At 34.7% G+C, this 16091-nt stretch overlaps 2 protein-coding genes and 1 long non-coding RNA gene across 3 annotated transcripts; all 3 read left to right on the top strand.

Moving 5' to 3' along the window:
* The first annotated feature begins 6827 nt into the window (after positions 1–6827).
* LOC136998794 (uncharacterized) lies at positions 6828–8462 on the top strand. The gene is made up of 2 exons (XR_010889333.1): positions 6828–7349; positions 8109–8462. It is a non-coding gene; the product is annotated as an uncharacterized lncRNA (long non-coding RNA).
* A 502-nt stretch (positions 8463–8964) lies between these two features.
* Positions 8965–12976, top strand: LOC136998780 (uncharacterized). Its single transcript, XM_067351973.1, has 2 exons — positions 8965–12844; positions 12959–12976. The coding sequence occupies exon 1, from the start codon at positions 10785–10787 to the stop codon at positions 12795–12797; it is 2013 nt and encodes a 670-aa protein (XP_067208074.1). The 5' UTR covers positions 8965–10784; the 3' UTR covers positions 12798–12844; positions 12959–12976.
* On the top strand, positions 12839–15104 carry LOC136998669 (uncharacterized). Its single transcript, XM_067351743.1, has 9 exons — positions 12839–12844; positions 12959–13136; positions 13265–13429; positions 13541–13687; positions 13838–13930; positions 13987–14073; positions 14175–14678; positions 14769–14887; positions 15011–15104. Exons 1-7 carry the CDS (start codon positions 12839–12841, stop codon positions 14435–14437), a joined length of 939 nt encoding a protein of 312 aa, XP_067207844.1. The 3' UTR covers positions 14438–14678; positions 14769–14887; positions 15011–15104.
* The last annotated feature ends 987 nt before the right edge of the window (positions 15105–16091 follow it).

The following is a 16091-nucleotide window of genomic DNA, read 5'->3' on the forward strand; positions in this document are numbered from 1 at the left end:
TGTAGATCAGTTAAAATTGCATTTATTATTAGAAAGTGTTCTAATATATCTTCTCGTTTAATTTCATCTGAGATTCGATTGTAAATATTTTTTGTAGCGTTTTTTAATAATTCGTTATTATGTTCTAGTGTATCTTCTAGCTTATTTATGTGTGTAAGCGTTGTGTTTAATATTTTTATTTGCGTTTTTGCGGCGTGTTGTGTTATTTGTTCGTTATTTTTTATCAAATGTAATTGTTCATTAATATTTTTCTCGTCATCTGCGTCCATGGTTCCAAATAGAGTTTTAGCGATACTACCTATCCCGTTTATTAATCCGCGTCGTTTGTCGGAAGGTTTTTTATAAATGGTATTTATTTGTTTTATCGATTCCGTCAATTGATTAAGGTTCTTTTTGATTATTAACTTTATGTTTCGGCATGGTTGTTTAGTGGATTTATTATTAATTTCATTACAAATTTCATCCGTATCTTGTATTTTTTCCTTAATACGTTTAAATCTTATATTTATTGCCGTAATATCTAATTTTATTACTAGTTTCCATTTTGTTTCGATGAGATTTAGTTCTCCTATTTGTTCATAATATAGCCCTGGTTCTTGTGAGAAGTACTCTATCTTGACTGGGGATATTGTTTCAGTTCTCACCTTGATTAGTTTATCCTCTAGTATAGCGTACCTGGAAGTTTTATGCTACGTGTTATGTTATATCAATAGTGTAGGGTGTTACGATAATTTTTTATATGTGCGTGTTCTGCATTTTGTCCTTTGAAAGGGTCTTGTGATTCTCGCGAGTGCTACTGTGTGTCAGTTCTTGTTAGATCGTGTTTAATAATGGATCCTTCTTTTGAAAATTTAATTATTATTGTGCGGCCTACGACCGGCCAGCGAGTGGTGATTGTGCGTGAGTTAACTACGGCGGAGCTATTGGAGGACGTAGTTCCTGCTTACGTTCAGGGTTCGGTGGAGCGATGTCATATTCGCTGCGAAAGAACGGCCCTTACCCTTGAACTCATCGAAGGGTTGCGTAGTGCGGTGTCGAGGCAGTTTCGATTTGGTGGGCATCGTCGTCGTCGTGTGGGGTATTTAGAGTGGCGACGTGCAATGTTGGCCATACTCGAGGCGACTTGCACCCTGAATCGGATTTTTTGGCTCCAGGAGGAGGCCAGCGAGAACGAGGATTATCCTGATTCTCCATAATGCGGTAAGTGTGATTTAGTTTTCGATAAAATGCTTAATGCGGTTTGCATGCACCAGCATTGTTTTTCGCCCCTTTTTTATGATGTAGTTAACGCTTGATTTTTTCTCAATTACTATGTAAGGTCCTGTCCATAACGCGTCAAGTTTTTTCGAGCGTCCTCGTCTTAGTGTTTCGTCGTATAATAATACCTTGTCGCCTGCTCTAAATGTGCTTATATTAGCCTTTTTGTCGTAGCTTTCTTTTGACTTTGCTTTCTCCTCTTGCATGTTCGCTTTCGCTACCTGGTGTGCTGTACGCAATCTTTCTTTGAACTCGGATATGTAGTCATCATACGTATACGTTAATTTCGGAGGACATGTCAGGGCCGTAGGAAGCGTAACCTGGTGTCCGTACAACAGTTCAAATGGCGTATAACCTGTCGCTGTATGTGGTGTAGTATTGTATATAAACATCGCGTAGGGCAGCCATTCGTCCCAATCGGTCTGATCTCCGTTTATGTAGTGTCGCAAGTACTCTGCTAGTGTCCTGTGCGATCTTTCGAGCGCGCCGTTACTTTCTGGGTGGTACGCGCTTGTACGAATCTTCTCAATTTTTAACAGTTTGCAAGTGCTCTTAAACACTTCGCTCATAAAATTCGTTCCCTGGTCGGTGAGAATTTTATCAGGCACTCCGTATTCCAAAATTATTTTTGTAACGAATGCCTTCGCTACTGTACCAGCTTCCTGATTTTCGATGGGCATTGCCTTGCTCAATTTCGTGAAATGATCTTGGAATGTTAGTACGTATTTGTTTCCGGTTAGAGTTACGGTTAACGGTCTTACTATATCTAGTGCGCATTTTTCGAATGGCCTATCCGGAGTATCGGTAATAATCATTGGCGTTTTACTTCGCCGTTTTAATTTATTCTTTTGGCAATGCTCGCATTTGGCGATGTATTGTTTTACGTCTTTTGTTAACCCTTTCCAGTTGTGAGTTAAACGGATTCGATTTATGGTGCGTTGCACGCCTTGATGCCCGCCTATCGGTGCATCATAATACTCATATAATATTTGCTGTTTCTCTTCCTCCGTGTACCTTTTTATCTCTTTTTCGCTATCTCTTTCTTCTTCCTCTTCATCACTCTCTTTCTCCTTGTCGATTATATGTATAGCGTGAGCGACGTTGCGACTTAGTGCGTCAGCATTTGTATTGTATTTTCCGGCTTTGTGTACGATTTCATAGTCGTACTCTTCCAATTTCAGTCTCCATCTAATTAGACGAGATCCTGGATCGGTCACGTTAAACAACCAAATTAGCGGTTTATGATCGGTGGCAATTTTAAATTTGGTCCCGTATAGGTACGGTCGAAAATGTTTGACCGCCCACACAATCGCGAGTAATTCTTTTTCCGTCGTGTTATAATTTTGTTCTGCACGAGAAAGAATTCTGCTAGCATAAGCTATTGGTCGGTCTTGTCCTATCATTCCTTGTGACAAGATACCTCCTATCGCGAAATCCGATGCGTCGGTAGTTAGTATAAATTCATCGTTGAAATTTGGGTACTGCAAGACGGGGGCGGTAATTAGTTTCTCTTTTAGATTGTCAAAAGCTTTTTGCTGCTCTTGTGTCCACTCGAATTTTACTCCCTTTTTAACTAATTTTGTGAGTGGTTTGACTATTTTCGAAAAATTTTCGATAAACCGTCTATAATAGCCCGCCAGTCCTATGAATGATTGCACATCCTTGACTCGTTTTGGCGTAGGGAAATTCTTTACTGCCTGGATTTTTCCAGGGTCAGGCATAATTCCATGTTCGGTAATTATGTGTCCTAAATATGCCACTTCTTTTCTAAGAAATTCACACTTGTCCGGCTGTAATTTTAGATTATTGTCGCGTATTTTTTGTAATACTTCTAATAGTCGCCGGTTGTGGTCTTCTAAACTAGCGCCGTATATCACGATGTCGTCTAAATAGACCAGACACCGTATTCCTTGTATGCCCGCCAGAATAGTATTCATTAATCTTTGAAACGTTGCCGGGGCATTCTTTAGCCCGAACGGCATCCGATTAAATTCATAATGCCCGTAGGGCGTTGAAAAAGCCGTTTTTTGCTTATCTCTGTCTGCCATGGGTATTTGATGATAGCCCGATGCCAGATCTAACGTTGTAAAATATTTTGAATTCCCTAGTTGATCCAAAATATCTGTTATATTTGGCAGTGGAAAAGAGTCTCCGACTGTTAGGTCGTTTAATTTTCGGAAATCGACCACGACTCTCATTTTAGGTTTTCCCGAAGCGTCTGTTTTCTTCGGTACCACCAAAAGTGGTGCGTTCCATTGGCTCGAGCTTGGACGTACGATATCGTTTCTTAACATTTCCTGTACCTGTCTATTTACTTCGGCCTTATGCTTCTCCGGTAATCTATACGGTCGCGTATTCGCGGGTGCCGTACCGGCTCGAGTTACGATCTCGTGTTGCAGTGTCTCGGTGCAGGTCAGGGGTTCTCCGTCCAAATGGAATACATCATCGAAATCTTCGCAGATTTTAAGTAGAGTTTTTCGCTCTTCGTTATTTAAGTGATCGAGACGAAGCGCCTCTTTAATTCGTTGCATGCGTGACAAGGGAATTTCCTTTGGTATATACGTCTGAGCTATTAATATCTCGGCATTTTCTTCTGTCTTTACTTCTTCAATTTCTACTACTGGAGCTTGCATTTCTATTTTAGTTTCGGTAGTATTTATTATGCTAATCGGGCAACTATTATTTTTTGGCTCGACTAGGCAATTTCCGATAAATATTCCTGGTCTAGTTTCCACTGCTTGGATTATTCCTGCTGTGTTTTCTTTAGTTATGGCTGTTATAATAGTTTCGCTTCTAGCTTCTAAAGTAAACTTTTTGCATGGGAAAAGCGTAAATAAATTTTTATCGATGCGTAGTTTTTTGGTAGTATAGTCCCAAGATGCTTGATATTTTTGTAGGAAGTTGGCTCCGAGGATTCCGTCATATTCGATAGGAAAGTCGTCTTTTATCACGTTTAATTCATGTTTAACATTTCTTGTTTTTAACGGAATAGTTGCTTGCATTACGCCTATAGTATCCGCTTTGTGCCCTGTTGCGCCAATGATTGTTATCTTTTTATCGTATATTATGGTTTCATCTTTCAATTTATTCAATTTTATTAGACTCATGGTAGCTCCTGTGTCGATCAACATATTTATTTTGTCGTCAATCACTTCATTCATGGGTAGTGAAATCAGATCGAGCTCAGTGTGTGCATGATTTATCTCATCAGCTGTTAGTACCTTATGCTCTCGTACTGTCTTAGCTGTTGCTTTAATTGTTTTCCTTTCTGCATCGTCGTCCTCAGTCTTGCGATGCTTATTAGTTTCATTTATGGTATTTCGCGTGTTTGATTCTTCATTTATTTTCTTATTTTTAGTATATTCCGGTTTTCCGTTTAATATCCAACATTCGGTATGGTTATGTCCGGATTTCTTGCAATAATTACAATGTTTATCCAGCGTATTAAATCTTGATCCGCTCGGTTTAGGCAAAGTGAATTGATTACCGTAGCGGCTCGTTCGGCAATCGCGACCGTAATGTCCTTGCTTGCCGCATTTATGGCATTGAATTGCCTTAGGATTATTAAAACTTTTATTCGCGTTGTACGCGGAATCACGTGGTCTCTTTAATTTTTCCTCTGCTTTGGCCCCTTCGATGGCTTCTTGCAGGGTTGCATATCGTTGCGCGCGTATTATCATTCGTATATCCTCGCGCAGTCCATACACAAAGTTTTGTAGCGCTTGCTGTTTAACTGTATCTAATATAGTGCGTTTATCTTGCGGTGTCTTTCCTGGACTGTCTGTTAGAGATTCGTATAGCTGCATCGCTAAATGGTCTGCTCGTACCCCATATTCTACTGCACTTTCTCCGGGTCGTTGTTTCAAATGATTAAATTCAATTTGAATCGATGCAGGATTTTTCTTAGGGTAGTAAAAGCTTTCCAGTTCGTTTTTTAACTGTTCAAACGATCTGATATCTTTGATCTCAAAATTTATTAATGCTCTGCCTTGCAATTTAGTCGACATTATGACGTCGAGTAGCTCGTCTGCGAACTCGGGCTTTACATACTTCATTGCACATGTACAAGCGCTTAGAAATGATTTTAAGTTCGTTCGTGACGTACCGTCAAAAATAGGTATTAAATTTATCGCGTTTTTTGATGTCATGTAGCGTTGTGCGTCAGTGGATTGTCTGTTTCGTATGTCTTCAGTAGTTCGACCGTATGAAATGTCGGTTTCGCGTTCTTGTCGCGGATTTCGTTCGTGATGATGCGCATGAAGATACTCAAATAATGTCGCGATCTGTTCGCGCATTTCGTGCATTGTTTCTTCTAGTGCTGAAATCTGATTTTTATTTTTTGGGCGTGTTCCCGTTCGAAGTCCGCTGGCTTCGTTTTCTCTTGTATTTTGCTCCATTAACGCGGATATTTCGTTTTCTATTTCGATGTCTGCCTCACTCTTCCTTCTTTGAGACATTTTTTCGTTTCTTCTTTCACGGATTTCGTCCGGATCAAATATGCTACTATCGTATGATGTTAGCTCAAACTCGCTGTAATCTGACACGCGGCTTGGTGTTTTACTAATGTAAGGTCTAGTCCTTTTAGTTTTTAATTCTATCACGGTATCGTTAAGAGCGGGAATTAAACTCGAATCGATATCTTCGAAAGTGTAATCTCGTTTAGTTTCTATGTTTGCATCCAATTCGTCGTCGGTATCACCGTCCGAGTTTGTGTATTGTAATGTACGGCGTACGTTATCGCTTATGTCGCGAGTCGCGTCTTCGATAACGCGTATCGGGTTTAACGCTGTGCGGATTGCGTGTCGCGCTTGGTCGCTTAATAGCCACGACCTATTTCGTATGGGACCGGGGTCGCTTTCGCTTTTGTACATTCACGCGTTTTTATATTTTATATAATGGTTCGGACTTACAGTAGTAGTAGTATGATCGCTCGCATGTTGCCTCGTCCTTAGCTGCGGTTCGCTGTCCGGCTGTAGATCGTAGGCTGTAGGTGTAGGTCGCTCGGCTGCTTTCTGCGGCTGGCTCCTATTTCGCTGACTCCGCTCGGCACTGCTTGGCTCTGGATAGTCTGCTGCTGCGCTGCTACTCTGCTTACCGTTGCGTTGGTCGGGGTCTTCTCGTTTCAATAATCTCCGTATTGAAACTTGTCCGCCGACTATTTTGCACTCAATTTTCGGCTGCTTACTGCTGCGTTGGTCGGGGTCTTCTCGTTTCAATAATCTCCGTATTGGAACTTGTCCGCCGACTAATTTTCACTCACTTAAATTTTTTTCTTTTTGTTTCAGGCTCTGGACGTTCTGGATTCCTGGTCCCGAAGGAGAGGCAGATCCCACCGCTGCCACCAGAATTTTGTTGTGCCCTTGGTGATAGGGCACGGGTTCGGGATCTGCCAAGGAGTTAGGCCGGGAATCCGGGAATAATCCTTTTTTGTTCTTCTTAATAAAAAAAACAATCTCCCATATATTTATTGATCTCTTGATTCATTACAAATTCCCTTACTTCTATGTAATCTAGGTTCCGTCAGGAATCCTTGCCTTAGTGTAGTATCACGGAGCCCCAAGTTACTCTTATTCACTTTTAACGAATTGTTATAATTCGCGTTCTGCTAGATTTGTGGTCCCAACGGACATACGTCCGTTTCTTGTGACTGATAGTTTTAGACCCGCCGTCGTGATCTCGCGACGGCGATTTTATATATGTGAAACTGCACTTGATTGCAGTTTTAACGATCTAACTTGCTGACGAAATTCGATCGTTCGTTAGCATTGTCGCGTAAAAAGTGAATTAGGTTTTAATTTTCGCTGCGCGATTTATCCGGTGTCTCGCATGAGCCGGAAACTGAATATTAGATATCTTAATCTGATATGCAATAGATATTTTCTTATATTTTATTAATATATATATATTTTATTATTAATAATTGGTTGTGGTTCTTTGGACCCACAACAGGAGTGTTTCTGGAGATTGGTCGCACTGTAGAATATGCTTGCATGCAGGAGGATGCAGGCGCTAGCTTACTCACTGTCCACGAACATACGAGAGAACAAAAAGGTCCATTGACAAGATTAGCATCTTGGAAACACATTAAAGCTGTAAGATGACTATTTCTTCTTGTTTTTTATTTGACATATTCAATCTTAATGTGTAAAATGAGCCAACAATTCTTTTCTCGTAATATTATGCTTAAACTTGCTGTGCAATTCTGGAATTTTATAATCCATCTGTATATTATGTGTGCAATTATTTGTTTAGCTTTACTATTTAAACTTTTCCAAACTTTATCTCTATTTTATGTTGATTACACATATACGACATTTTCATTTATATGCGTCGAATCATTAGAGAACAAAATTTATACATATTATTTAATTTACAAAACAAAGCAGCGAATAAGTGAAAGATGATGAATTTTCAAAACGCCAATTATATAGATTACATCTTATTGTTAGATTGTCAATATACTTATCAACATAGATTATAGGTATATAAAGAAACAATGAATTTTGATGGAATGTATTATATCTAGAGTTTATGTATTACAAAATTTTACATGTTAATTTTGAAGTTAAAAATTCATAAATTTTCGAAAATAGATTTTATACAACATTTGTAATTTCTAATAGCTATGTATATTACCGAGTATATACAGCCCATAATACAAAATTCTAAAAATTTAACTGCAGATTTGAATTTAGTATTTCCTTATATATAAAATTAGTATTATCTTATAAATAAATTTATAAATTTGTTTTTTTTAGCAAAATCATTTTTAGTGTAATATAGCGCGCAACTACGCATAGTTGAGAAATACAAATATATTGATATTTGATATATAATATTTAAATTTTTAGAGATGCTGTGAAAATTTCTGTAATCACTAACGGTAACATACAATGTATGCAAGATTTGCAGCGGTGTATCGAGGAGATCCAAGTGCAGGGTGTTATGTTGGCAAAAGAAAATCTTTGCAATCCATATGTATTTGAGTCTCGTTATCTCGCTTGCTGGGAGTCCGCCTTGGAATATTTAGAGCTCGTAGAGCAATATCCAACACCGGCTTCGTATATCCGTGGTCACTTATTCAAGCTGTTTCATTATGCGTATGTACCAATCTTTATATTACAGTAAATCGCAAATTGTATCATTTAATATTTAATTGACGCATTATTGCACAGCATGCTTTTAAATAGAAAGTAGATTTTGTTTAGCAGAAAATCAAGAGGAAAGAAAAAATCTTGCCACAAACTTCACTATGGAAGCATTCAGGAGTGTTGCATGTGCCTTAAGGAATTGTTATTTACCGTATCACGAAAGACGTTTAACGTGGCAGATAGAAAAGACCGGTAAATAAAATTTGATATTTAATTTTTCAAGTATTATTCAATACGTCATTAAAAAGAAGAAAAGAGATATTTCCATGTATTAATCTACTCTTTTCACAAAAACATCAAAATATCATGTATAATTTTGACGTAAATTTCATTAACGCGAGGCGCTTGATCATTCTTAGGGTGCGTTCCACTTAATGCCCGCAACGCTCCTAGAATCATTTTATCCTCGTTTAACTTTCGATGAAAAACAAGGATAAAATGATCCTAGGAGCGTTGCGGGCGTTAAGTGGAACGCACCCTTAGAGATCTCTTAAAGAATGATTTCAAGTGTTATTTTAATTATATAATTACATTCTCTCTCTCTCTCTCTCTCTCTCTCTCTCTCTCTCTCTCTCTCTCTCTCTCTCTCTCTCTCGCGCGCGCGCGCGCGCGCGCGCACACACACGCACACACACACACACACACACACACACACACACACACACACACACAGTTCATAATACTTTAAGGGTTTCTTTAGATTATAATTTAGAATTACCACCGTGGTTATGTCAACCTTACGTACGAGAGCTGCCACAAGAACACATACAGATGAAATTACAGATAAAATTAAGCATGATAAATTCGGGAATAGGCGCGTAAATTTCGCTAACATGTTAAAATTTATCTTCAATCTTTTTCTAAAAGAAAATATCACATATATAATAATGTAAAACAGTATTTAAATGGTATTTTAAAAAACTGATTACACTATGGTGTTCATTAATTCTTATTAATAAAATTACTTATTTTTTATATATAAATATTTGTAGAACGCTAAAGACAAATGCTACAGATAAATTTTGGAATTGTATATTGTCGATACATTTATGGCAGTTAAAAGTTTATAAAAGTACTTAGGCTTTGTATATGCGATTATTTTGGTACGTCTTTTGGGAGAAATTTATTAATGAGCAAAATGTATACGCTGATGAGAATTGTATATATTTGTTTCGACATAATTAACGTTTGATCAATTATATATTTATTATAATTAATCAATGATAAACGTTTCAACAATTAAAAAAAATACATTATAAAAAATAACTTTTAAATAATTTTTATTTTACATTTCTCTGCTTATTAGAATAAAAAAACTAATATATTATATTTTTATAATATAAATATAATAATATAATTTGCATTGCATAGTATTATATATATATATATGTATATTAAAATTTTCAATGTTTTTCTGAATTTTTTATAAATACATTTTGCACATAAATTTCATATAATACATTATATATATTGCACATTACAGTCATCTTATATTACAGCTCCCATTAACAAAGGAAGAATAAAAACTTTGAACAAGTGAGTAACGCATCTTTTCTCGACGCTCTTTTGATTCTGTGCCGTTATGGGATATGCATGTCTGCATGGTTTCCTGCGATCAAATCAAATATAATACGGCATATTTCCATCTGTGTCAGAAGAAAGAAATTTTCCACAGAAATAAGGTATGTATATATATTTAAAATAATGTTATGTTGTAAAAAAAATATACATCATAATTATTAAGTATTGACTTTTTAAGACAACGCTGGTTGTTTATGAATGGGCTAAACCGGGGTCATGTCCTGATCTTTTTTTTGGCGTTTTTTCTTTCCTCATTTTTTCTTATATTTTAAGTAAATTTTTGTACACTTTAAGAATCTCGAAAATGAGATCGCGCGGTGCACAATATAAAATGGTCGTGTTTTCTCTCGGTTGCTTGATTTTGCATTCTTACGATTTAGCGTGGGATAGCTCGTCGAATATGCCGAGAATCTTGTAAAACAATAAAGAAATATAATAACAAATATATTCGTAGCTGAGCCATATCTGCAAAATTAATAAAAATGTAGATTATGTTACAATGTAGGTTATAACATGGAGGTAAGAAATAACAGGAGGGAGTGTTAGGGAGGATTGCATCGGCCAGAAGGGGAGGGAGGTTATGGCGCCATATTGCTATCTATAGTACAATTACATTCAAAAATATTTGAGCAGTCATAGAAACAAAAGCATAGAAAAATAGCCGTTTGTGCTACCTCTCTCATTCTAACACTTCCTCCTGTAATTCTTACCTCCATGGGTTATAATGTAGGTTCTGCTTTCGTACTTTTTTGAACAAAAAATATTTTTTTAACAGATAAATATAAGGAAATTACAATGCCCAAAACAAAAAAATTTCGCGATTTATTTCGCAGACAACAAAATCGACGTTTATTGCTTCAAATGAAGTCTGTTACATGTAAACAAAATATTTTTCATATGAAAGATTCTATTCATACGGAATGTACGGATGAAGATACTTTTAATACAATAGGATCACTTAATATAATAAATGAAGCAATAAACGAGGTCCACTCAGAAGATGATGTTGTAGATAATGTATTGGATGTAGAAAATATAAATATAGACTGCATCACAGATAGTACTATAAGTACAGAAAAAAGAACTTTAAATGAAAAGTTGTGTACATGGGCTACTGAGTATAACATTACTCAAAGATCTTTTACGGCTTTATTGCATATATTAAAAGAAGATGGTCGTAATGAATTACCCGGAGATGCTAGGTCACTTCTAAAAACACCAAAGAAAACAATTACTCGCGAATGTGGAAATGGGCATTATTTCCATTACGGTTTGGAAAAAGCGCTGAAAGATAAATTGCAACACTGCACAAATATTAATAATGTGGATGTTATAGAAATTAATATAAATATTGACGGCTTACCTCTTGCCAAAAGTTCACAGAGTCAATTATGGCCTATACTTGGTCAAATATGTAATGTTAGTGTAAAAGATATCTTTCTTATTGGGGCTTATCATGGCTATAAAAAACCCACAAATGCAACAGATTTATTACAAGAATTTTGTGAGGAATATAGAATTCTACATACGGAAGGTATTTTGTTCAAAAATAAAAAATATCTTGTTACGATCAGAGCAGTTATTTGCGATGCTCCCGCTAAATCCTTTGTAACTGCAACAAAAGGCCATAACGCATATTTTGGTTGCGGAAAATGTTGGTGCGAAGGTGATTACTTAAATAACAGAATGGTCTTTTTAGACGAAGATGCCCCATTAAGAACTGATATCAATTTTCGTAATCGAGACAATGAGGATCATCATGTTTCCATTTCGTCTTTCGAAAATTTACCTGTAGATATGGTAAACAATTTTCCTTTAGATTATATGCATCTCATATGTCTGGGAGTTATGAAAAGAATGATACATTTATGGATCAAGGGACATCACATATCTCGGTTACGTGCAATTGCTATAGATTCGTTATCTATAGATATACTAACATTACATAAATATATACCAATTGAGTTTGCTCGTCACACGCGTGGTATAAACGAAGTAGACCAATGGAAAGCAACCGAATTCAGATTGTTTCTTTTATATCTTGGACCTATAATTTTAGATAAATACTTAGACAAAGTTTATTTGAAACATTTTTGCGTTATACATACCGCAGTAAGAATTTTGTGTCATCCAGAAGATTGTTTGCGCAATAACGCGTATGCAAATGAATTAATGACATACTTTGTTAAAACATTCAAAGTATTATATGGTGAATCAAATATAGTTTACAATGTACACAACTTGATACATCTTTGTCAAGATGTTCAGAATAATGGGTGTTTAGATACATTTAGCGCATTTCCATTTGAGAATTATATGAAGACATTAAAAAAAATGTTACGAAAATCTGAAAAACCATTATCGCAATTAAATAACAGGATACATGAATATACAACAAGATGTATGTATAACGTGAACTATCACAGCACAGATAAACCATTACTTTTAAAACCAGATGGAAAAACTTTACCTCTCAATTGTACGCATTCACACAAGAAGATAAAATTCGAAGACTTTGTGCTCACATGTAAATCTCCAAATAATTGCTGCTACTTAAAAGATGGATCGGTTCTTTGTATTAAACATATTGGTTTTAAAAATGACATTCCAGTTGTTTTGGGAAGAAAATATATTGATCTTCGACCCATACCGACATATCCTTGCAATTCACAAAATTTGAATATACACATGTTAAATGGCGAAACACTGGATTTAGAAGTAGTACATTTAACAGAAATTTACATGAAAGGCTTTAAAGTCTTCTTTAATGATATGTACTATGTAATGCCTCTTCTGCATTTAATGTAGAAGCTATGAAAATTTTTATAAGTGATCAAAATATATTTAACATGAAGGTAATTTTTAATATGTGTATTTTTTGCTAAATATTTATATAATAATTATTTTTAAATATATGATATAAATATTTATCTATTATAAATATTTTAATATGTAAAATATTATTTTAGATGTATTACATTATTTTTGTTGATGACTGGTGTTCAATTGTACCACATCTCTGGATCAACGAAATCACAAGAACTTTTAAATGGCCCATAAAACAAGCTAGTACAGCTATTAAGAAAAGTCTTCCGCCCAATAGTAGTTGGAGCACAAAGCATTATCGACGCATTGCAGGGCCGTATGGTAATTATAAATAAGTTGTTAACATTGTTAACATACATGTACATGTATATGTTAAAAATGTAATATATAATATATGAAGACGTTAGATACTGAAAAATTTAATTGAAAAGCTTCATAATTTTTTGCAGACACATATGAGATGGCACGACAAATGGAGAAAAAAGCAGCAAATATTTCTACTTCAGAAGATGGACAATTTGAAATGTTGAGTCAACCTTGTTCTCAAGATAGAGAAAAGAGATTAATAAAAAAACCGAAATTTTATGATGAATTGCAAGATGATTGTGATGAAAGTAAGTTATTGCATTTATTTTTATTATTTTTTTAACTTTACATAAATATATTTATTGTAATTAAATAACAAACTACATTTTAATACAGTAGTATTAATCAATTTTTTACAGCATGTGCCAAAAGAAAAACTTGTGTGCCAGATCCTCCTTGTAATTATATGCAACGTGCAATTAAGCACAATTTAAATGTATCCACTTCTATGCGATCTGCTAGTTGTATTTCAATGTTCAGTGATATTAATCAACAAGAACAAAATGGTACGTATTTGCTTTTACACACACACACGCGCGCGCGCGCGCGCGCGCACACACACACACACACACACACACACACACACACACAGCGCCTTAGTAAATAATAAAAGAAACTGTTTTAAAACTAAACATTATTTGATTTCTAATGTACAGAAAGCTCAACAACAGCCAACAACAATTCATCAGGACCGATTTCTCCCTGTAGTGCAAGCAGTATTTGTAACTATGGAGATGAAGAAGTGGATGGTATGTATAATTAAATCTGAAAAGAAACAAGATAATTAAAAATTATTATATTTTAGATCCGCCTCATGTTAATACTCCTCCTCTTGAATGGGAGTTCGATGTGGCAATTAATAACGATGAAAATGTTTGTCGTACTTGCTGCAGTAAGTTTAATAATTTAGTTATAAATATTTTTTACAAATATATTAATTATAAATTTACAGAGTGTCTAGTAATTAATGCTGCTTTCCTATTTCTATTATAGATTCATGTCGTTTAAAAACTGAAATGAAAATTAGTCAGAAAATTAGTCAATCAGAAGCTAGAGTGATTCGAAAACTAAATATGATTATGAATGTCCTTATCAATCCGGAAACTAAGCAGGAGGTCACAATACAATCAAATTTGTTGCCAGATTTTCCACTTTCAACAATAGAAAAATTTCTTGAATTTGAGAAGGATCTACAAAACGATAGAGACATCCAAAAACAATTTGTAAGTGTTTTATCCATTTCTTTTATAATTTAAAAAAATGCTTTTAAGTTCTTAGTATCACGGCGCAGTTGGTATGTAATTATATAATCACTACTTTATTTGTCTTTATTCCAGAAAAACTATTTAGCTAAAATTGGAGGCAAATCGTTTGCCAATAAAATCAGAAATATCATGAAATATACAGTTCATGATAATGTAGGGAAGATGTTGTCTTGGACAGAGCAAAAGCAATCAAGAGGTATACAAAATACTTCATTTGTCAGCATTATTATAGGTAATTATAAACAAGAACAATTATAAATACACATATTTTTTAAAAAAGTATGTATTATTTAACAAAAAAATTATTTTCTAATTGTTTCAGATTATATATGTAGCACAGAAAAATGCACTCTTACTGATGCGCAGAAGGTTATACAAGAGTGGTTACGGCACGCAGGAGATCGCATAAACTACTTATTAAAAAAAGGAGAACAAAGAACGGTGTGTATAAATTATAATGCATAAAATATTATTTGTTTTATTATAAATATTTGTAAAGTTTTAAGAAATATTTAATTATGTACTATAAATGTTTATTTTAATTTAATATTTTTTATTTTGCAGTAATCGACGATAACGACGGTTTTGCGCTCTCCTCAGAATCGGCATGAAGTGTAAATTAAAATTTTTAAAAATAAATATAATTTTTTAAAATATATTTAAATTTCTATAATTTATTTCACAAATCAATTCTAACCAAGTCCTAAAAACGTCTAAAATTGCGTCCAGGTGTACTAAAAAACGTCTTAAAGGTCGTTTTAATTGACGTCTTTAAGACATGACTTAAGGAGGTCAAAAATCGGGACATAAGACTACCTTAGGACGACTTAAAGTCGTATTTTTGACAGATTTTAAAGACGTCCAAGCTATTTTAGGACGACTATGAGACTACTTTAAGACGTCAAAATGTTCACTGGGTGTATTCTATCAAAAAATCTGTGATCAAGATGTCATAGTTAAGGCATGTCACACAAGATGTCGCGTTGGTGCAAGATCCCAAGTAAAAAAGAATAGAAGATATGGATAGATGTGGATAGAAAAGGATAGATAATGAATCTCTCAAGCACATTCATATATAATTATAGTCCTAAATAATACAAATTTTTTTAAATAAAACTTTTAACATTGTGTATAAAAATATATATTACTGACAAAATATTTTTTTATTTTTTTATAACAAATTATTCTTAGTTAAATTTGCAGAAAAAATAATTAATAATGTATTCCAGTCTTTATAGAAAATTAAGTTTCTTTAAGAAAATGAATATTTATAATTAAGTTCCGCAGGACAATAAAATTTTAATAAAATTTCTATATATGTATATATATATATATATATATATATATATATATATATATATATTTCAAGTGCCTCAACACGTAGCCACCTAGCGGTTCAATGTGGAATAATGACAGGAAAATCACAAAAATTTGTTGCCGTGCAACCACCTTATATTCTTACACCGTGAAGGAATTCGAATCTGCAATAAAAAATGGGGGTTCCCATTTGAAATTTCAAACTTGCCACCCGCCCCACCCCCAAGAGGCGGTGGCGGCGGGTTAATTTTTACACAGGCAGACGTCCCCCTTGATAATATTAAAAGTTTATTTGGGACATTTTTTCGTACAATGCTTATTTTTTGAA

This window comes from Linepithema humile, chromosome 3 (genome assembly GCF_040581485.1).
Source record: "Linepithema humile isolate Giens D197 chromosome 3, Lhum_UNIL_v1.0, whole genome shotgun sequence".
Taxonomy (NCBI): Eukaryota; Metazoa; Arthropoda; class Insecta; order Hymenoptera; family Formicidae; genus Linepithema; species Linepithema humile.

Bases quoted from the DNA above. Each gene is read 5' to 3' on its own strand.
- LOC136998780 (XM_067351973.1), top strand. From the start codon at position 10,785: ATGCCCAAAACAAAAAAATTTCGCGATTTATTTCGCAGACAACAAAAT.
- LOC136998669 (XM_067351743.1), top strand. The intron at 13,137-13,264 runs GTAATTATAAAT...AATTTTTTGCAG, and splicing joins ACGCATTGCAGGGCCGTATG to ACACATATGAGATGGCACGA. The intron at 14,074-14,174 runs GTAAGTTTAATA...TTTCTATTATAG, and splicing joins TGTTTGTCGTACTTGCTGCA to ATTCATGTCGTTTAAAAACT.